The 22,350-nt window shown below is 40.8% G+C and overlaps 1 protein-coding gene across 1 annotated transcript; it reads right to left on the bottom strand.

Annotated features, from left to right (window-relative positions):
- Window positions 1-4,645: 4,645 nt before the first annotated feature.
- LOC128603381 (carotenoid-cleaving dioxygenase, mitochondrial-like) lies at window positions 4,646-22,061 on the bottom strand. The gene is made up of 10 exons (XM_053617761.1): window positions 21,850-22,061; window positions 19,593-19,708; window positions 19,039-19,141; window positions 18,804-18,932; window positions 14,524-14,684; window positions 14,048-14,215; window positions 13,829-13,966; window positions 7,022-7,204; window positions 6,500-6,610; window positions 4,646-6,352 (listed from the first exon to the last, which is right to left on the bottom strand). Exons 1-10 carry the CDS (start codon window positions 22,037-22,039, stop codon window positions 6,236-6,238), a joined length of 1,416 nt encoding a protein of 471 aa, XP_053473736.1. The 5' UTR covers window positions 22,040-22,061; the 3' UTR covers window positions 4,646-6,235.
- Window positions 22,062-22,350: the final 289 nt, after the last annotated feature.

The raw sequence follows: 22,350 nt of genomic DNA, 5'->3' as shown, positions 1-22,350 counted from the left end.
ACCAACGTATGTATAATTCACTAACAGACAATGCGTGTAACTCACTAATATGTTTAGTGGAAGCAATGACTAAGAGAAAGGCAGTCTTCAGAGATAACCACGTAAGGTCAGAAGACTGCAAAAACTCAAATGTTGGCAAAAATAGAAAGTCAAGCACAAGTGGTAAATCCCACCTGGGAAAATGGGAGGCGGCCTTAAGTGCCTTGCACCAAGGTATGGGAACCAAGTTAAAAGCCATCAACAGGCACATGATATGCAGAGATGGCCGCAACATATACTTTCAACGTGGAAGCAACCCTGCCTGCATCCAAAAGATGTTGCAAAAAACTCAACACTCCTGGAATCTCACAGCATACAAGATCTAACTCACGATCCCTGCATTCCCATGAAGAGAAAATATCGTGCAGCATAGAGCTGACATGTGGATGCAACTCTAGCACAAACAATAGTATGAACAACAGCAGGTTCACATTCAGCTAGAAGTGGGTTGGACCCAGTGGCAAAATCCAGAACTGCAGATGGGCTGGATCTGGGTACTAGACCCTGCCCTCCATCTGCAACAACAGATCCTTCTGGGGCAGAAGCTACCATGGTCTGTCCACCAATAGTCTCAGAAGTATGGGAAACCAAGGTCTGGCTGGCCATCGGGGTGCTATGAGGAGCACCCTGTGGTTGCACTGGGAGATCCTGTATAGAGTCTCCCACAACAATGGAATAGGAGGGAAGGCATAAAGTAGGCAGTTCGGCCATTTGTGAGTCAGTTCATCTAGTCCCAGTGGGCTGGACATCTCTGTCCTCGTGAACCACAAATGAGAGTGAGTGGTCTCTGCAAAAAGATCCACCTCTGCTTTGCCAAACTGATGCTATATGCTCTGCACCACTTTCAGGTGAAGCCTCCATTCTCCTGAATGCAGACAAGCCATTGATAGAGTATCTGCTACCTGGTTGTTAGACTGAGGGTGGTGCACCGCCCTCAGGGATGCTAGTCAGACAAAAGACCATGTGAGAATCCTGTGAGTGAGATGCATGGACTGACCTTGTGGCACCCTAATGGTTCAGGTGAAACACCATTGAGGTATTGTTAAACAGGAAAAGCACATGATCTGCTACAGCTGGCAAGAAGTACCGCATGGCTAATAAAACCGCATGTAACTCCAGGAGGTTGATGTGGTCCGTGGACTGATCTGGAGACCAATGGCCACACACACCCCTGTTATTCTACATTGCGTCCCAGCCAACGAGGGAAGCGTCAGTTGTGACCACCTCCCAGTGAGAAGAAATGAACTCCCGGCGAGTCCACTGTGTCAACACATGGACACAATGGTGGGAAACAGATATAAGCTGATGACAATGTCTGGTGTGGTTCAACTTCAAGCTTTTGTTCCACTGCTGGAGAGGCCTGAGGTGGAGCAGGGCCAGCAGAATCACCAAAGTGGCACTCCATAAGGCAACATTGCTCCAGCCAGAAATGAGAAAGGAGCTGTAGAATCTTGTCTGCCTGAGCAAGTGACAGGGTAGCAAACATTGTATGGGAGTTCAGAGACATTCCAATACAGGTAATCGATTGTGTTGGACTAAGGCAACTCTGTCATATTCACTGTGAGGCCCTGGACCACAATGGATACAGAGCCACACTCATGCACCTTTTGAATACACAAGGGGCCAGGGACATACTGAATGGTAGGACCTTGAACTGGTAAGCTTGGTTTTTGAAACTGAAATGTAGTAACTTTCTGTGTTGAGGTGTGATCGGAATGTGAACGTATGCATCCTTCAAGTCAGTGCTCATAAACCAATCCCCTGGCATGACAGACTGAAGAATATCGGCTGTGCGTAACATTCTTCAGAGTCTTCAGAAACAGGTTTAAATGCCTTGAATTAAAGAACTGGATGAAAACCACTGTCTCTTTTGGAACAGGAAAATAAGTTGAATAAAAACCGTCCCTCTGAATGAGGGGGTGAACCTTTTCTATTGCTCCCTTCTACAACAGAGAACAGATTTCCTGGGAGAGAGCCACTGAATGAGCTTCATTCCTGATCAATGTGGGGACAAATCTTGAGAACTTGTGGGACTGGCATCAAAACTGCAGGGCATTACCCCTGCTCATGGTGGTCAAAACCCAGAGATACACCAATTAATTTCTCCAATACTGTAGGTGTTGCATTAAAAACAATCAACGGCCAGCCCAAGCACCTCAGGATTTAAGGGTGCAATCTTTGGTGGCTGTGGGAGGGTGCTGGCATGGACCCCCTGGCTGCTGCTGAGGAGGTTGGAAACCTCTAGGATCCTCTGCCGTCCGGTGCCCCTGTGAGCTCTTAGGTTGCAGAGTATGATGCTGGTGGAAGTGATGGTCTTGTGTCGTATAACGATGGCGAGATTGAATTGGTGGCACTTTGAAGACAGTATTGAGCTGCACCTGTGTTAGCTGGCGATTAGCCTCCGATAATTTCACCTGCTTTTCCAGCAGCACCGTAACAATAGGCCCAAAGAGATGCCCAGGAATGAGAGGAAGGTCCCACAGAATCCTTTTACAGTCTTCAGGCAGTTCCTCCTGAGCAAGCCACACTTGGTGGCGCCCTGCCAGGAGTGTTGCGGAAAGTATACCAAGCTTGCGGGTCACATGGTCCATGGTCAGAAGTGCCATCTGCAGGAACCGAGAGACTGAGGGATCAACCTTTGCTGAGTCCAATGTTCTGAAAGTAGTGAGACTGACAGACTGTATTCTCTGCACTGGTTATGTAGGCAGCATAGTTGTATGCTTTCTTCCAGAGCAAGTCTGTGCAACCACATTGGGCACTGGGGCATCGCATGTTGCCCCGTAAAAGCTCGTTGGGCAAAACCACTAGGGCTGCAACAGATTGCTCAATTTCAGGAGCTCAGCCCACTTCAATAGAATCTGTGTCAGCCATAGACGCCAGTGTATGAACAGACTTTGATTGCTTGAGAACTTGGCCATGAAATCTTTGCATGGTCGCATAGCAAAGTAATCTCCGGGTGAGAGCTGTCTAAAAAAAGCGTTGGACTGTGCTGGTTGGGCAGGCAGCTTGTCCAGCCCTAGACAAGAAACCGCCATCTGGTAAATGGCGACAGCATCATCCGAAGGGGACGGAGTCTGCCTTGATGACTGAAGCAAATCCCAGGGAAGGTTGTACAGTGCCATCCACAGTTTCACTGTTGTCATGAAACAATTCAGAAACACTTGTAGAGTGCACGTGCAAGTCAAGCTGACAGGAAAGAAAAGGAGAATTAGGAGACTCATCCTCAATTCTGCTACTGGCACCACCCTGATCTACTTGTGTTATAGCCACAGGAGAGGCAAACCATTCTGGTTGAAGAGATTGAAGCAGACGCCTTATGCCTGACATCTCAGAAGAGAATTCACTTTTTCTAGGTGGGGGGGCACCAGCTGCACACCAGACACACAACATTCTCTGACCTCACAAGGCCCACCTCCGAACTGGGGTCCAACTCTGAGATGGAGCCATCTCTCCGACATGGGCAGCATGGGTCTGTGACAGCATCTCTTAGATGTTATAAAAACCCAGGAGCGTGCTGTCACAGCTTGAGGGGGATATACTTAGCTGCTCTGTAAGCTGCACTAAACAGTGCGAAAAAATCACCTATCACGGTCAAGCAAGAAAGCGAAAGAGGCTGAATGCTGAGCTAATTTTGTTGGTATATTCTCTCGAGCTATCTAGCTGGTGCTGCGATAATCCATTAGTGCTTAAGCACTGTCTCAGGCAGTCAGGAGGAATGAAATAGAACACCTGTAACACACACACACACACACACTATTTGCTTGTACAATTTATCTGATTGTGCATGCAAATTAGCGCTCATTATTTTAGATCTTATAAATCAGGGCCTGTATGTTTATCAATCTGCCTCTCATGGTGCTATCTGATGTGCAGGGATTATAGGAAATTTAAGCTCTCATTGCTAAAGCAGAGCAGATAATGCCTAGATTTATACAAAGAAATAAATTAATAGTAATTAACAACTGGGTCTAAACAGATGCTAGGTGACTACCCAGAGTCCAAAGTGGTTGCATTCTGTTGTGAATCTCGTTACAATTACCCACATCTAGCTGCTGTGAAGGCATACTGCCTCCTAGTGGACAAGATCTCAAACTGTCTGTATAATGTTTATCCTGATGTGTATCATACACTCAGGACAAAAAGTTTATTTTTGTCTTTTTGCCATGAAATTGTTGCAGATAATTCAAAGTAAGGACTCACACCTAACACAGTTTTTTACAGCCCGTCTATCAACTACGGCCAATAAAACTGAGTGAAACAACAATGGCACTTCTATGTATAAAAGTTTGTCTGCAGTTTATCCTCAAAGACTTTGAAAATCTAAGAAATCTAAACCTATTTTTAAAAAATTCCCAACAAGCAATTTTTATTTATAGAAACATTGGAGACGATGTTCAGAATACTTTACAGATGCAGGAAAAGTTACAGATGCAGAATTGCCAGCAGATGGCACTGGGCACCAGTTCATGAAGTTATCAAACAGTATGCTGAATAAAATTGAGTTTTTATTCATATAATATTGCTAGCCATATTCTATTGCATCTTTTTTCCCCCTATGTGATTGCATGCAGTAAGATACACACAATACTGTGTGGTAGGAATTTGTGAAAGCTAAATGTTTATTTAATGTTTATGGAAAGGATACTCGAACATTTCAATGTTTCTTGATGTCTAATATTTTAGTCCCGAATCTCCCATAGATGATCATTTGGTTTAGAATCACTGACAGCAATGGCTGTAGCATATAATTTACATAATAAATTCATAATCATCAAAGGATTTAATGAGTTTCCGTACCTTGTGGCTTGTCGAGGAATCATCCTGGAAGAATCCACTGCAAAAAATGTTCATCATAGGATAAAGGTTGTCAGTAAGAGTATCTTTGATTTTGTAACTTTATATTGAGTCGCAGTGCCCCTACCCTCTAAGGCAATTAAAGGCCCCCTGCCCCTACCTCAAAAAATTATAGTGGAATGGTCCCTTGTACAATACTGCTCAGCATTATCACACTATGTAGCATTCACAGCAGATCTGTAGCACACTTGAATTAAGAGGCCCAAACCTGTTCCAGCTTGACAGTGCCCCCATGCACAAAGCATACACAAAAAATTATGGTTTGCCAAGGAAGACCCAGAGAACCCTTACCTCAACCCCACTGAACACCTTTTGGATGAACTGGAACACTGATTGCACCCCAGGCCTCCTCTCACAAACATCACTGGTTGACTTCATTAATGCTCTTGATGCTGAATGAGCACAAAACTCCACAACCACGTTCTAAAATGTAGTGGAAGCCTCCCCAGAACAGTGGAGGCTGTTATAAAAGCAAAAGGAGACTACATCTGGAATGGGATGGTCCTCAAGCACATATTGGTGTGATGGTCAGTTGTGCACATAGTTTTGGCCATAATAGTGTATACTAAAAAAAAATCACAGTGTGGTATGTATAATTTAGTTGCAAAGTCTGGCAAGCTCAATTTTAAGTTAAATTTAAAATTTCAGCAAGTGGTGATGGCATGAACTTATTTTTAATAATTCAAAGCAACCAATCTAATTCTTTTAATAGGGTATGTAGTTCTAGTAGCTGTAGTGGTCTGGGTAACTGGGGGAGTTCTAGGCTGGCTGTATGGGAAATTCCATGGCATACCATAACCACTAGGATAATATTATATTTATGGCAGTTTTACTAAAATGATTAAAATGAAATAACATCTTAGTAATATGGGAACATGAGATCTTATATATTTGATGTTTAGGTGATTAAATATGAACTAATAATGATAAATTTGTAGACCTTTTATGACCGTCATCACAGTGCAGCTATGCACAGTGCAGTGCAAAACAATGTTATACATACAGTTTAATAGTTTCTGTTAGACCTTTTTTCGCCCAATAAACACCCTAGTATACTGTCGTTTCAGAGCCTAGGTTGTAGATATTCATTCATAGATAATAATAGATAATAATAATATTTTTAAAATGAATAGCATTAGTTTATGACCTTTCAAAAGCTGACAAAAATGCTGACATGGCCCAGAATTTCAGTTTGACACACCTGCTCAAAGGGTCAAGTGGATCCAAACCATGCTAGCCAACAGCAAAAAAAAAAAAAAAAAAAAAAAAAAGTCTTTTAAGTGAAAAGATAAACTTATAACTTCGCCAGAGTTTCTTGTGGTGGCATTGGATGAAATTTGTTCTATACTGAGGAGCTGAACGTCCCGTGGAAGCCATATGGAATGTTAACAGGCACTTCAGCTCTTCCTAGTTCCTCAAACGTCTTAGCATCCAGAACCAGCAGGAATGTACCTTTATCCTAACCCCCCCGCCCCCCCCAAAAAAATTGATACTTTCAGAAAGTATACTCACTAATGATCAAGAAATGTAAGCTGTTAGATATTTAGTTGAATGTGTCTATAATTTGACAATTTAAAAACTAATAAGCACTTCCACATTGTCATACCTCAGTAGGTGTGAGGACAACAGATAGGATGGCTCCATCATCTTCTTCCTCTGCATTAGGTGAGGGGACGAACACAGGCTCAGATGGATAGAGGCCTGACTGATACCATGCCTAACCATTGAACACAAAAACAGACAGATGCACAGTTATAAGTGGGATGAAACAGCATAAAAAATGTCATAAAACTGCATAAAAATGTGTCATAAATATACAATTGGTAATGAATTATTTAATATACAAATGTAAATTACATAATTCATTACCAATACAATAAAATGTATGCTGTTTTAGAAACCTTGCAATATATATCCACTGGGTGTAAATATAAAGGTTTTTGTAATATTTTCTATACCACTATAGTCTCAAAATTCCATATTTCATACTAACTATAAAATATTTTAGACTATGACCATACAGTCATAGCCCTTATAACAACAGATTCAATTTTAACATTATTTCCTTCCTGTAATATCAAAATTAACCTCTGAAAAGTTATGAATTACATCCCTGGTATGAGCATACCTTGAGCTTTTTAGTCTCCAGGTCCATCTTGATCAGCGAGTCTCCCACAAGGTGGCCAAAGCCACAGCCATAGAAATAGCGGTATGGTTTGGTGTTGCACCTGTCGTAGTGAATGTGAGGAAATTCCAACCCCCCATAATCCAATAGTTCATTGTCATGCAGATTTTCGGACATGCAGAACACCTGGTAGGTAACGTAGAATTATATAAGAGATGCGACAACATTATAAAGTCAAAAACATCTGTATATTTTTGGCAGTGTGGGCTTGGTCAAGCATCAGCAGTGAATGGGAGACACAGAATGAGTAAGTAATGAGTGAGTGGTTACACCTTTGTGTGGTTAATAATGAAATGTACAACCCCAATTCCGAAAAAGTTCGGACAGTATGGAAAATGTAAAAAAACAAACAAAAAGAGTCATTTGAAACTGCAATTCACCCTGTAATATAATGAAAACACATTACTAACACATTATTTGATGTTTTACTTTGTGAATTTAATTTATTTTTGAAAATATACACTCATTTCAAATCTGATGACTGCAACACACTACAAAAAATTGGCACAGGCGACTGTTTACCACTGTGTAACATCACCTTTTCTTTTAATAACACTTATTAAGATTGTGGGCACTGAAGACACCAGTTGGTTAAGCTTAGCAAATGGAATTTTCCCCCATTCACCCATTATGCATTTCTTCAGCTGTGCAACTGTACTTCATTGCCTTATTTTGTGCTTCATAATGCGCCACACTTTCTCAATTGGAGACAGATCAGGACTGCAGGGAGGCCATGCTAGCACCCTCACACTCTGCTTATACAACCATGTGCTTGTTTGTCTTGCTCTGGATGGCAGCATATGTTGCTCCAAAATGTGTACATATCTTTCTGCAGTAATGGTGCCCACACAGATGTGCAAGGTACCCATGCCATGGTCACTGACCCACCCCTACACCATGACAGACACTGGCTTTTGGACCTGACGCTGATAACAGCTTGGATGGTCCTGTTCCTCTTTGGCCCAGAGAACACGATGGCTGTTTTGTCCAAAAACTATTTGCAATGTTTACTCGTCAGATTACAAGACACAATTGCACTGTGCTACTATCCATCTCAGATGAGACCGAGCCCAGAGAAGTCAGCGGCACTTCTGGATATTGTTGATGTATGGTACTATGCTTTGCATATTAAAGCCTTAACTTGCATCTGTGGATGCAGCTGCAAATGGTGTTCACTAACAAAGGTTTACCAAAGTATTCCCGAGCCCATGTCAGGATATCCATTACAGACTCATGACGGTTTTAAAGACTGTGACAACTGAGGGATCTGAGCTCATGCGCATTCAGATGTGGTTTTGACTGTGACTTTTACGCACTGATTTGACCAGATTCCTTGAATCTTTTAATTATATTGTGGACTGTAGAAGGTGAAATATCAAAATACTACCGATTTGTTTTTGGGGAATGTTGTTCTCAAAGTGTTGGATTATTCACAAAAACTATTAACATGCACAAGGGCCTGTCAGTATTTAACCGCTTAGCTTTTGGAATAACTTCCATGCCTTCCATTTTCCAGCAGATTGTGGAAAATATGATGAAAGACCTCGATGTGATTGTAAATTTAGATGATCTGCTCATCACGGGCAAAGATGAACAGGAGCATCTGACTAACCTTTCCAAAGTCTTACATTGTCTGCAAGACAATGGGCAGAGAGTGAAAAAGTCAAAGTGTGACTGGGGACAAGCACAGATTGAGTATTTGGGCTATGTGCTGGATGGGAAGGATGTTTATCTTGCAAAGGATAAGGTCAGGGACATACATGAAGCACCAGCACCCACAAATGTGAAAGAGATTAGGGCTTTCCTAGGTTTAGTCAATTATTACAGACGTTTTGTGCCACATCAGAGCACAGTGTTAGCACCACTCTACAGGCTGTTTGGCGCTCGAACAAGGCAGAACAGGAGGGCATTCAACAGATGTAAAGAACTACTGACCAGTGACAAGGTATTAGTTCATTATGATCCATGTTTGCCTTTAACGCTAACTTGTGATGCATCTGATTATGGAATTGGAGCGGTCATTCAGCACATCATGCCAAATGAGGAAGAACACCCAATCGCTTATGGTTCCCATACTCTGTCTCCCACAAACTGGCAAATTTAAAACGAAGCTTTGAGTCTGATATTTGGGTTCAAAAAGTTCCATCAGTATCTCTGGGGCAAACAGTTAAATTTAATAACAGATCATAGACTCCTTGTGACACTGTTTGGGGAGCACAAGTGCCTTCAAACTATGGCTGTCGCACACATCCAGTGGTGGGCCATTATTTATCAGTGCAATTTTATTTGTATAGCACTTTTAACAATGGACATTGTTAACAATGTTCCAAAGCAGCTCTACAGAAATATATAAATTCAGGATATAGATTTTAAATGTATGAATGTATCCCTAATGATCAAGCCAGAGGCGACTGTGGCAAGGAAATACTCCTTGCAACGATATGAGGAAGAAACCTCATTTGGGTAACAACGGATAGTGTGATTATAAATAAATCCCTAATATAAATGTGCTTATACTACATGGTCAAATAGTGCAATTGTGTAACCAGGAAAATTCATTACACTTTTTACATGAAGTCTGTTTTGTTGAATTATCCACTGTTCAATGATGGAGACTTGAGTGCAAAATTGTATGTGGCAATTGTAGTCCTAGCCATAGCCATAGCATAATGTTCATATGAATTGAGGTCCAAAGCTATCTTATGGTTTTTAAGTGGTACCATCCTCGGTAATCTCAATGATGTTTAGGCTGTACCATGTGGGGTCATGGGTAAGGACAATGTACTTTGGATCATAATAGTTCTATAGCAAGACTAGCTGTAACAGCATAACTAAAAGGGAGAGCCAGAAGGGAACACAGACATGAGAGCTCCCTGGGATATAAGACGGCCAGCCACTACACCATCAACAAACCTGGGTGAATGCATGAAATTAGGGGGGCAGAATCCAAACATACCAGTTCACCACAACACTCTTTGCCTGTGAGCCCTCTAGATCTGCTCCTTATACCTAAGAATAAAAACTATTCACAAAAAGCTTGACTAAACAAATATGTTTTCAGCCTGGACTTAAACACTGAGACTGTCTCTAAGTCCAGAACACTAATTGGAAGGTTGTTCCATAACTGTGGGGCTTAGTAAGAGAAAGCTCTTCCCCCTGCTGTAGCCATCACTATTCGAGGTACCAACAAATAGTCTGTACCTTTTGATCAAAGTAATCGTGGCGGATCATAAAAGACCAAAAGTTTGCTCAACATACTGTCAGCATACGACTATCACATAGTTTACCATTAAGTCAGAGGATCACAATTATGCGGATGGATTGTCATAGGTCCCACTGCCCAGTGATGTTGGAATAGAAGCAGTGTTAGCACACATGCTCTCCTGAATGGCCACCTACAGGGAGCTCCCCTGAATGTTACACAAGTGGCCAGAGTGACTAGAACTAATAGAGAGCTCTCAAATGTTTTCAGATACATTTTTGAGGGTTGGCCTAGTGAGGCTGCAGATGAACTGAGAGTTTACTATGTAAAGAGAGAAATACTGACTGTATTTGTCAGTGGAATAGGGCTGTGTGTTATGGGGCACCAGACTGGTCATTCAATTCAAACTCAGAAGATCTGTCCTGAAAGAAATTCACTCAGGGCATCTGGTCATTGTTAAAATGAACACAATAATACGTAAATATGTGTGGTGGCCGAAAGTTGACGCAGATGTTGAGAAAATCAGCAAGGAGTGTGAAACCTGCCAGCTGGAACAGAGGATGCAGAGGCAGGTCCCATCGCATCCATGGGAGTTACCGGGTGAGTGTTGGAAAAGGTCACACAAAGAATTTGCTGGACCATTTCTGAATAACATGTTCATGATCCTGGTGGATGCACATTCAAAATGAATAGAAGTTTTCCGCATGTCACAAATCATGTCACAAGCGACCTATCTTAGGCTGAAAAGACTGCATTTTCTGCATACAGGTTACCTGAATAAATAGTGTCTGATAATGCCACCACATTCACATCTGATGAGTTATAAGCTTTTGTGAAGCAGAATGGCATCTTAAATACAACCAGTGATATATAAAGTACAGGACTAGTCATCTCATACTGTATATAGATGTGATGGAGATCAACTGAGGTTACGTTCCTCTTTGGATATCCAGCATCAGTATCCTGAAGAAGAGTCAACTCAACTTGCCATAGCCAATGACCAAGAATCAGTGCAAACTGACATGCAGGGTCTATGTGAGCCTGCATTACTTCCTGAGCCCCCCGTTTTGAGTTCTATAAGTTTAAGGCACTTAAGACTGATTAGCAAGCTACCAAAGCACCATAAAGACAGAGTATTAATTAATATCAGTAATGAACTGTATATGGTCATAATGAAGTTAAGTAAAACAAAACAAACAAACAAAAAAAAATATGGTATGATAGAAACAATATTATTATTAATATTATGTATTACTACTATTAATAGTAATGTTATGCTATAAGTCAATAACCAGCAATGCAACAAGTGTTTTTCAGTTGTCCTTAATCTTAAAGGGGAGGTGATGTGATATTTTGATTTATGAACTTAACACTTCTGGGTGACCTAAGGTTCATGTGCATGATGTGATTTACGCATGTGCAGTTCTCCCATGTGTGGCAGTTCCTTCTAAGTTTAAGTAAACGAGTAGAGCAGTATGCTGGGGAGGCAGTATCAGAGCTGGAGATGCAAAAAAAAAACTTCAATAAACTGTTCAGGAAGGCTGGCTCGGTCTTGGGAGATTCTCTGGATGAGTTTGACTTGGTGGTGGAAAGGAGGACACTCAATAAACTCACAGCCATTCTGGACAATAAACAGCATCCCCTCGATGACCTACTGTTTAAACAACGAAGCTCCTTTAGTAGGAGACTCATTCAGCTCTGCTGTAGAAAGTAACGGCACAAGAGGTTGTTTATACCAACAGCGATCATACTGTACAACAGCTCATCAGTGTGCTGGGGCACTATTTTGCACTGAGACAGTCCTTAGATAAATTCATCGGATGATAGTTGAATTTTATCTCTATCCACTATTTATATCCATATGCACTGCCACTTTACTTATATTCATTTTTCTTTTTTTATTTCTTTTTCTCATATTCACTCCATACAATTAGGTATATTCCTATTCATTTTTATTGCTGTTTACAATGTTCATTCTGCTGACAATGTTTGAAATGCACTGATCTACAGTGGTGCTTGAAAGTTTGTGAGTTTGTGTAATATTATATCATTTTCCTAAATGATCAGATATAATATTTTTGTCTCATTTGTTTCACTGGGTTCTCTTTGTCTATTTTTAAGACTTGTGTGAAAATCTGATGAAGTTTTAGGTCATATTTATGCAGAACTATAGAAAATTCTAAAAGGTTCACAAACTTTCAAGCACTTCTATCCTTCTATCTATCTCTCTATCTATCTCTCTATCTCTCTATCTATCTATCATAATCTCACTGTGGGGCATGTAGGTCAAGGCAAAACAAGGCACAGTTTAGCTCCTAAACCCAATTAAATCTGAAACGGCTAATCAAGGTCTTGCTAGGCATACTAGAAACTTTTAGGCAGGTGTGGAGACAAGTTGAAACTAAACTCTGCAGGACAGTGGCTCTCCAAGACCAAGTTTGGACACCCCTGCACTAGACCATGCATTGGCCTATTTCTGTTGGCTGGGCATCCACAGCATGTACACAGGTGGTGTGCGTCATCAACTTCAGATGGTGAACCCTCTGGCCATACCAAAAGCACAATTGTGCCTCTTTCCATTAATCAATGGAATCATGGCATAGACCTTGTCGGGCCATTACATTAGATGTTAAATATTGCTTGTTTGTTCGTTCTGGTTAATAACACAGCCCAATACCCAGAAGCAATGCGTCTTCACCAAATCTCAGCATGCAGTGCTGAAGAAGCATTCCTCCAAGTGATCTCCTGACTCAGAATCCTGAAAGAGATTCTGACTGAGCAGGGCACTTCCTTTATTTCACAAATTTATGAATTATTAGGGATTAAATCATTTTGCATTAGCGTTTACCATACCCAGATGATTGGGTTGGACAAATTATTTAATCAAATGCTTAAAATATGATTTTTAAGGGCACTAGGATTCTTAGAATTGAGATAAATGCTCAAACTCCTGTTTTTTCCAATAGAAGTGGTCCTGTAAACCTCCACAGGGTTCTCCCCTTTTGAATTATTGTTGGGTGAAAGCACCAGAGCATATTAGATGTCTATTCAGAACATGACCTATTACAGTGTTTCCGATCCTGTCAGAGAGGGGGACTCAGCTCCCTGACCTGAGTCTATTACTGGACATATGTGGCAGTGAGGGCCTGGTGATGTGCCAGCTGTGAAATGGGAGAAGGATTCACCAAGAAAGACCAGGTAATCAGTGAGTGGTTACACATGCGTGTGGTTAATAATGAAGTGTATTTATAGGCTGTTTGTGTTGCTGTATCCTTTGACCCACAACTGTGTCAGTGACCCCAATGATGAACAGACTGATCAGAATGGAAAAGTGTCTTTTTTTGTCAGTAATTATTTAGTTTGCTAATAAAAGTGCTGAAAAGTACGCATGAGAAATAATTAACAAGAGAGTGCCACTCTCTGCATATATAATTGAAGTAAATAAATTATGTAAACAAAATGATCACTTCTACAAGTTACTGATATTAAAGATTTGCTGTTGATTACTTATATTACTGCAAACATAGTCTGCTCCATCAGCAGCCCACCTTATCTTTGCTGAGGCAGACTGCGGAAGCAGAGCTGTTTGTCCGTGTGTTCAGGTTCTGGTTCAGTGGAGTATCATTGGTAATGCATAGAGGCAGAACAAACCGGCGAGGAAATGACATGGATAAGTTGTTGTACACCTGAGAAAAAAACAAAAGAACAGTCATCACTCTTACTATTTTACAAAAGTGAACAACAATGGAAAAGACAGCATTACTAACCTCATCCAATGCTTTTCCTGACTTGCGTAAGTTCTGAAGAAAGTAGATTTTAAGGGCCTGGCCATCATCTGAGCAGCACATATCTACTATGAGGAAGCCATCCTCCTCAAATGCATTGATCTGGTGAAAGGTGGATAAAGCCTTGGTGTGATACTTCACTGCACTCACCTGTTAAAAACCAGGGAAATTTCTGTAAGTGACTTACAAGAATTTGACTTTACAAATTAAAGTGTCTAGTCTGATCATGTATACTGCATTTCTGCATATTCTGCAATCATAACCAGTATCAAATGCATATTGGTTAGTAACTGTATGAGTTAATGCTACAGTGGGTATAATACTTTGTATAAAATAAGCCAAGAGATAAACCTAAGAATTAAAAGTACGACATAGCTCAACATTAATATCAAAATGCTAATTTTTTTTACTTTAATATGGGTTTTAGCTTGGATGTTAAAGAGGCTCTTTGGTGTCACCTTCCCAGTATGTTTGTTTACAACATGGAAGACAGTCTCTTGTTTTGGGTCCCAGTAGATACAGTCATTTATGCTTTTCCCCCTCATTCTAGATGTCACTATCTTAAATAGGTCCATCTTTATTGGCTGTTCAATGAACACCACATAGTTCTCCGACATGGCTGGGAAGAAAACAGAATATTACACATTTTGCATCTATATTGAATGTTTCATCAGTGACCTGCTCAAATACAGTACAAAGCTGAAATTAAAACTTTAAAGACTAACAGTCATGTTTCACCATTTTTAATCATGGAAAGTGCTATGTCATGCCAGAGACTTTCCCATCAAGACAATTCCTGAGAATAACCAATGACATTATTGTGTCTCTATCCATCTGGACTCTAAGAATCAAGAATGCACATGGAGTATACACCAACCATTTCCCTAAAGTTGTGCCACATTTTCATAGCTGGGAAACATTTGTATCATGGGGCCACGGGATAAGTTACTATAGGTTTTACCTACAATAGTAGTAGAGAATTGTTGTTGTTGTTTAATAATGACCTGCAATGGTCCAAAGAAACATCAATGGGACTGTATCCTCTTTGACTTCCCAACTGGATTTGGTGCCTGTAAATTCAAGTTTGAAAACCTTCTTGAAATCTTTTGGCTTGAACACACAAATGTTTCTCAATCTATATCTGGCTATTTATTTATCTTTTATTTTTAAAAAAGTGGAACAGAAAATTAAGCACAATAATTTTTTCCCTGTGGAGCTTCATAAAAATGTGGTTCAGAAAAGTCAGACTTTGTTAGTGATTGAAAAGGCTGAGTTGCAGTGTGATGATTAGCAGGTGTGTCTAACTGGTAAAAGGCATTAGTCTAACCCATGCTTTGAACTGTTATTAGCTTCAGAATCAGAATCACCTTTATTACCAAGTACCATGGGCTTACATGTACAAGGAATTTGTGTTGGTGTACTGGTGCTTAACAATAACAGTAAGTTACAATAAATTAAATAATATTAATAAGATAAACATTTACAAGGTGAGATAAAGTAAAACAGAAAAAATGAGAAGCAAAAAAAATTAACAAATAAAAAAGCTATGAAAACTATGAGCATAAATAGAAAAATAGAAAGATTTAGGAAAATAAAAAGAGAGACATTCACTGTACATTAGTGCAGGATGTGCAAAAGTGGGTCAATGCAAATGCTCACAGTTTGAAGTAAGAAGGGGCAGTATAGCAGTCGTGAGTGAGTTGATTTGTGTGTGTTAATGTAACGCATATGAAACAACAATGTGGTGTTTATCGTTAATGTAACAATGTCCATGGAGGCAGATAAGAGACCATCCTGGGTCCTGGGTTTTGGAAATGAGGCCAGTTAGGGATGGAAAGAAACTGTTTTTGTGGTGTGAGGTTTTGGTCTTGATTGACCGCAGCTGCCTGCAGGAGGGGACTGCCGCAAAAAGTTTGTGTCCAGGGTGAGAGGGGTCAACTACAATCTTAACTGCTCGCTTCAGGGACCTGGAAGTGTACAGGTCATGAAGGGGTGGCAGTAACAACAACATTCTCAGCAGAGCGAATGACACCTCTGCAGTCTGCCCTTGTACTTGGCAGTGGCAGCAGTGTACCAGATGATGATAGAGGAGGTGAGTATGACTCAATGATGGAGGTGTAGAAGTGCACCACCATTGTCTTTGGTAGGTTGAACTTCTTCAGCTGCCGCAGGAAATACATCCCCTGGTGCGCTTTTTTTAATCAGAGAGCTGGTCCTGGGTGATGATGGTTCCCAGTAATTGGAAGGAGTCCACAGTATTGACTGGGGAGTCACACAGGATGATGGGGGTGGGTGAGGCTGTGTTCTTCCTAAAGTCTACCACCATCTCCACTGTTTTCACATCACTGAGCTCCAGGTTGTTCTGACTACACCAGGTCACCAGATGCACAATCTCCCACCTGTAGGCAGATTCATCCATCTTAGAGATGAGCCAAATGAGGGTGGTGTCATCCACAAACTTTAGTAGTTTGATAGACTGGTGACTGGAGGTGAAGCTGTTGGTGTAATGAGAGAAGAGTAGAGGAGAAAGAACACAGCCTTGGGGGAACCAGTACTGGTGGTCCGGGAGTCAGAGACATGTTTTCCGAGGTGCTGGAGGATGACATGGAGGGTCATGTTAATCGTGTCATCTACAGAACTTTTAGCTCTGTAGTTAAACTGCAGGGGGATCCAGGAGAGGGTCTGTGATGGATTTGAGGTGGAACAGCCTGAGGCACTCAAAGGACTTCATTACCACAGATGTCAGAGCGACAGCTCTGTAGTCATTAAGTCCGGTGATCCTGGGTTTTCTTGGGGACGGGGATGATAGTGGAGGTCATGAAGCAGGCTGGTACATGGCATATATCCAGTGAGGTGTTAAAGATGTCTGTAAACACTGGACACAGCTGATCAGCACAGTACTTCAGGGTGGATGGAGAGACAGAGTCTGGTCCAGATGCTTTGCAAGGGTTCTGTCTCTTGAAGACTCTGTTCACATCTCTCTCCAGGCTGAAGAGCCATACCTATGGTGGGGGAGGAGGAGGAGGGAGTTGTTGAGGCTTGCAGATGTGGAGAGGCCCAAGTCCCTACTGTGGTGGTGGAGGTGGTGAAGCTGGTGGGCTGGAGTTGAAACTGATGGCTGGTGACACGGGGGATGGTGTCAGGACTGTCTCATTGTCTTTCAAAGCGACACTAAAACTTGTTCAGGATGTTGGCCAGACGCAAGTCCTTACCAGAGTGGGGGGCTTTAGGCTTGCGGTTTGTGATCTGTCTGAGCCCTTTCCAGACAGAAGCAGAGTTACTGGCTGAGAACTGCTCATCCAGACTATTAGTAGCAGTCCTGAATCCCAGTCAGTACAGTCCAAGCATGCCTGAAGACCCTCCCCAGCCTCCCTGGTCCACTGCTTTAATGTCCTCACAGCAGGTTTGGAGGGATTTAATTTCTGCCTGTATGCAGGAATCAGATGGACCATGACGTGGTTAGAGTGTCCCAGTGTAGTTCGTGGGATGGTGTGATAGGCACTGCTTACTGTAATGTAACAGTGATCCAGAATGTTCTCCTCTCTGGTCGGGCATGTAATAGAATATCTGTATGTTGGAAGTTCATGTGTGAGGTTACCCTTGTTATGAGTTATGTTGAGTCCGGGTATGTGCGCTCCATGCACAGTATCTGGTTGGCGAGCATTAAGCTATGCCTCCTGGACATTGGCTTGCGGTGAAATGTAAACACCAACCAGTATGAATGAAGCAAACTCACATGGGGACTAGAAGGGCTTGCAGTTTATGAAAAATGACTCAAGATCAGGAGAACAGTACTGCTTAAATCACTGTAACATCACTGTACTATCCACCCTTCATCTTGCATGAAAGTTTCATGTGGCAATCCGCTCTGAAGCCTGCTGCAGCGCGGAGTCCGGTATCAGTCCATACAGCCACATTTCCATGAAGCACAAGATAGAAGATGAAGAAAAGTCTCTGGTTTTCCCACCAGTAGCTAAAGTTCATCCAGTTTGTTGCACAGTGAACGTACGTTGGAGAGAAATAATTCCAGCAGCGTTGTGCAATGTCCACATTCGTGGAGACGCACGAGCGCATCGGCATGCTTCTCCCTCTGGTGTTTCACTGCATGCGCAAAGGTGAGGGCACCTTCGATCAGAATGTCCAGTAAATTCACAGATGTGAAGATGAAGGAAGGAAATAAATCTGTAGGGACTGCAGCCCTGATGTTCTTGAGTTCTTCTCTGGTGAATGAACTCCTGGTATCAGCACAACAAACAAAACAAGACAAAACAAAGCACACCAACACACAGAGGCAGCCATATGTGGCACCATCTTGACTGAATGATATTTTCCAAGTTGGATGGACAATACAGGTATGATAGCAGTGGTGAACTGATGAACAAAAGTTAGGAGTTAGCCCACCATACAAGAATGCTTTAAAATTAATTCTGTGTTTTATCGGTCCAGAAACAAGCTAGCAAAACTCACAATTTATCAAAAAAAAAAGTTTAACATTATATTATAAAGCTAACAACATTAGCTAGGTAATAAACTTTCATCTCTTTATTTGGGTTAGACATAAATGAACTCACTACAATAGACCAGAAACATAATCTTTTTTCCCCTAGATGATTTGTCCACTCCTGGATATCAGATGTTAAGTTAACTGATGCTAATGGCCTGTTTAGATGTTTAGTGTTCAGGTTAAACCATTAATGCAACTGTGAGTAGCTGTGATGTGTCAGGTGTCTGTATTTACCAAAGCTATGGTAATAGGAAGGCTTGTTTTTTTCAGCAGGAGAAATGGAACACAGCACCTTTGCCCCATGGAGTGTTCCATCAGGATCTTCATTCTTTGGAGGCACGCTGATAATGTTGTATAAAGCTCCTACCAAATACATGTAATGGGTAGTTATGACTTCAGAGTTATGACTTTATGAGTTATGAGCTCAAATCTAATGCATAGGTATAAATGATGCATGTCAAGATCTTACCTTTCATGCTGTAGGAGTTGCCCATGTTGTAGACCGTACCATCTCGGTCAACATGGGGGTGGGCAGTTGCACCATTAACAGCAATGAACTTGCTCCAGTCCACCTTTGACATTATGGTGGAAATACCGTAGTATTAAACATTGAAAAGAAAACAGTATCAAAACCTTTTTACGAACATAATATGGTGAATAAATAATATGTATATAAGTATAAACAATAATAAAGTTTTTTTAAACATATTATTATTATTATTATTATTATTATTATTATTATTATAAATACTCAAGACATTCTGTTTCTTTACTTTTCAAATATTTTTAAAAACGTTATGCTAGAAATTGTTTTACATTTATTTTTATTTAAGGAACATTTGTGGAACTATTCAAGACTGTGTCTATTTTTGGGAATATGCACATATCTGTTCAATGTCTTGTAACATTCAGACTTTTGAGACTTTTGTACATATAATTGTGTGTTTTATACTTAGGGTTAGGTGAAAAGTTTGATACAAGTTTTATATTAAACAAATGACACATATGTTCCATGTTACATACCTTCTCTTTTGTTTCTAGAGTGTCCGGATCAATTTTGTGCATAAAGTTTGTCTCTGTGCTGACATAGTAGTCACCTTTGTATTTCACAAGGCTCATGTTAGCGTTGTCCGAGATCTCTGTAGAGGGATGAAAATAGGGCATTTAGCTGAATTAGCTAATCTGTTCTTTGGGTGCATACAGCTGCATGATATTGAATAACAATAAATCAGATAATACTATTATTCCATATAAAAAAAAGCAATGGAAAAATCATGATGTTTAAACTAATGTATCACTAACAGTCTTGTAGGACAGTGATTTAAATTCTTAAACAGTGTGCAGAGCTGCACATATTATAAACAAGGCACAAACATATGTCTTTAGTTTGTGGAATGGCTGAGGAAATACCTTAGCTCATCCCTCATTTCTCCATTTGTGGGTTAAATAAGAACTATGGCCTTATATCAAAACTGTCTTAGTGTGCCTCAGAAAAGTTCTCTGCTCCATTACTGAACAGACGTACACTATATGGGCAAAAGTATGTGGACACCTAATCATTGAACATCCCATTCAAAAACATGGGCATTAATATGGAGTTGGTCCATATTAAAGGCTGTAACAGCCTCCTCTTCTATGAAGGCTTTCCACTAGATTTTGGAGGGTTGCCGTGCCCATCCAACCACAAGAGCACAAGCAGTTGGGCATTGATGTTCGGCAAGAAAGCTTGATGAATTGGAATTTGGCGTTCCAATTCATCTCAAAGGTGTTCCATGGGGTTGAAGTCAAATCTCTAAGCAGGCCACTAGGGTTCTTCCACACTAACCTTAGTAAACCATGTCTAATTCGGAGGACATAAATATTTATTTCTAAAATAAATATACTAAATATTTTATTTCTTTTTATTTCTGTAGAGATTCACTTCAAAATTAGCAGAAAAATATCACATTCTAATATATTTAAATTTGATGTTGCATTACAGCAAAAAGAGAAGTAATAATTGGGTGAGACATGCAAACTTACATTTTAATTTACAGCTCCAATAATTATTTTTGGGAATAGTGTTCTGTCTAGTTCATTTGACCTTGATATCTCCCAAAATATCTTTCTGCATGCTAAATGCATATGCATTATTTGATGTTAAATAAAAGGCTGTGGTTGATGAGGTGGTTGACAGTTTTGCACATGACTGGCAAGCCTCATATATGCACACGCACCTTCCAACACACACTCGAAGCTCCTGGCATTTCTGTAGTAAAGCCGTGTCTTATTCTGCTGTATACTGTAAACAGACCTTCATTTGGGAATTCTTTGCAGTTTTTCCAGTATGTTGTTCATTTTGATTTGATTTGAAGCTAGCTCATTGTACTGATATTATAACCAACAAGCCAATGTAAATGAGCGAATACATGGCATAAACAAAGGCAGCTAGCTGGCTAAATTTCAATTTCATTTATTGACTGTTTATATAACAGTTAGTTTCTGTCCATTCATTTGATTGGTTGAACAGTGTTCCAAGAGTGTTTATATTTCACTGAGATGTTTCACTGTGTATCACTCTGCTTGTCTGTGTCCCAGTAAAATTCCACTTCCTAGTTCAAAAACGCTACTGCAGTAGGTTTATCGACATAAGTGGATATGGCAAATTATACTTTTCAGGAATACTGTTGACTTAAAATAAGAAAGCTCCTCAGATGAAGATGAAAAGGAAGAAGGGGCCTTTAATAGGAATGTACAAATCAATGTGAGCTAGCCAATATGCCATAAAGTGAATATGGCTTCTTTGGGATCTATTTCACCTAGCAAAAACTGATCTGCCATATCTACTGCACAGACTCTGGCTAAAGAAATTCTGAGGTGGAACAACTTAAGCACTATGCCAAGAACCAGCTAAGCCACCCAATGAACTCTAAGAACATCTCACTTAGCTCCCCAGGATACCCTACCTCCCAAATGGAGTGAGATCAAGGAGGTGGTGGGAATGGCAGGGTCTGCCTCACTCCAGGGACCAAATGGGATACCCATATATGGAATGAATGATCTGTCCCCAATCTGCTCTGGAATCTGATGAGAGCATATTCCAGACCCAAGCCATTCCAGCATTTCATTTTCATTCCCAAGGAGCAAGAGGCATAGCAATATGCTATTCAATCTGTTCAATCTAGGCTGTTAGAAGTTATCCTATCCTGTCTATCTAGGGAGACCAATCCCTGGCCTGCGATGAGTTTCACTGAATTACAGCATGTGCAAATCTTTGCATTTGTAAGCAGACTATACTCACTCATCCTCTCAAAATGAGATAGGAAGCGCTGGACGATATTCTTGCATGGGTCAGGGAGAGCAAGAGTGCCAAACTCAGACATCACGATTCGATTCATCTCACTGTTCTGCTTGTAGGTGTCACTGCACAGGAAGTGACTCCTGTAGGTCACCTGACTTTCAGCAATATGAAAGCAGTGCATCATGGCCATTCCATCAAACCAGTGGTTGAAGCTGAAAATAGAGAGGAAATAGTCAGTCATAAATGGGCTATATTGAGGATTGTGTGGAGTAGTAATCTGGTCAGCAATGAACACTGTGTGTCTGTGTGTGTGTGTGTGTGTGTACTTAATGTTTCTAAAGGCTAGAAAAGTAGTACATAATACTAGTGCAATACTGTGTTGTTGTTTTGGTTTGTTTGTACATGATTTTTTTTTTTTTTTTGGTTTGGTGCTGATAAACCAGAAAATGCCCATGTGTATCTTCACTTACTGTTGATTTCCGAACTCAAACTTTCCAGGGC

This window comes from Ictalurus furcatus, chromosome 28 (assembly GCF_023375685.1).
Source record: "Ictalurus furcatus strain D&B chromosome 28, Billie_1.0, whole genome shotgun sequence".
NCBI classification, from domain to species: domain Eukaryota; kingdom Metazoa; phylum Chordata; class Actinopteri; order Siluriformes; family Ictaluridae; genus Ictalurus; species Ictalurus furcatus.
The sequence above is the reverse complement of the archived record's forward strand: the minus strand, read 5'-3'. Positions and strand labels throughout refer to the sequence as shown.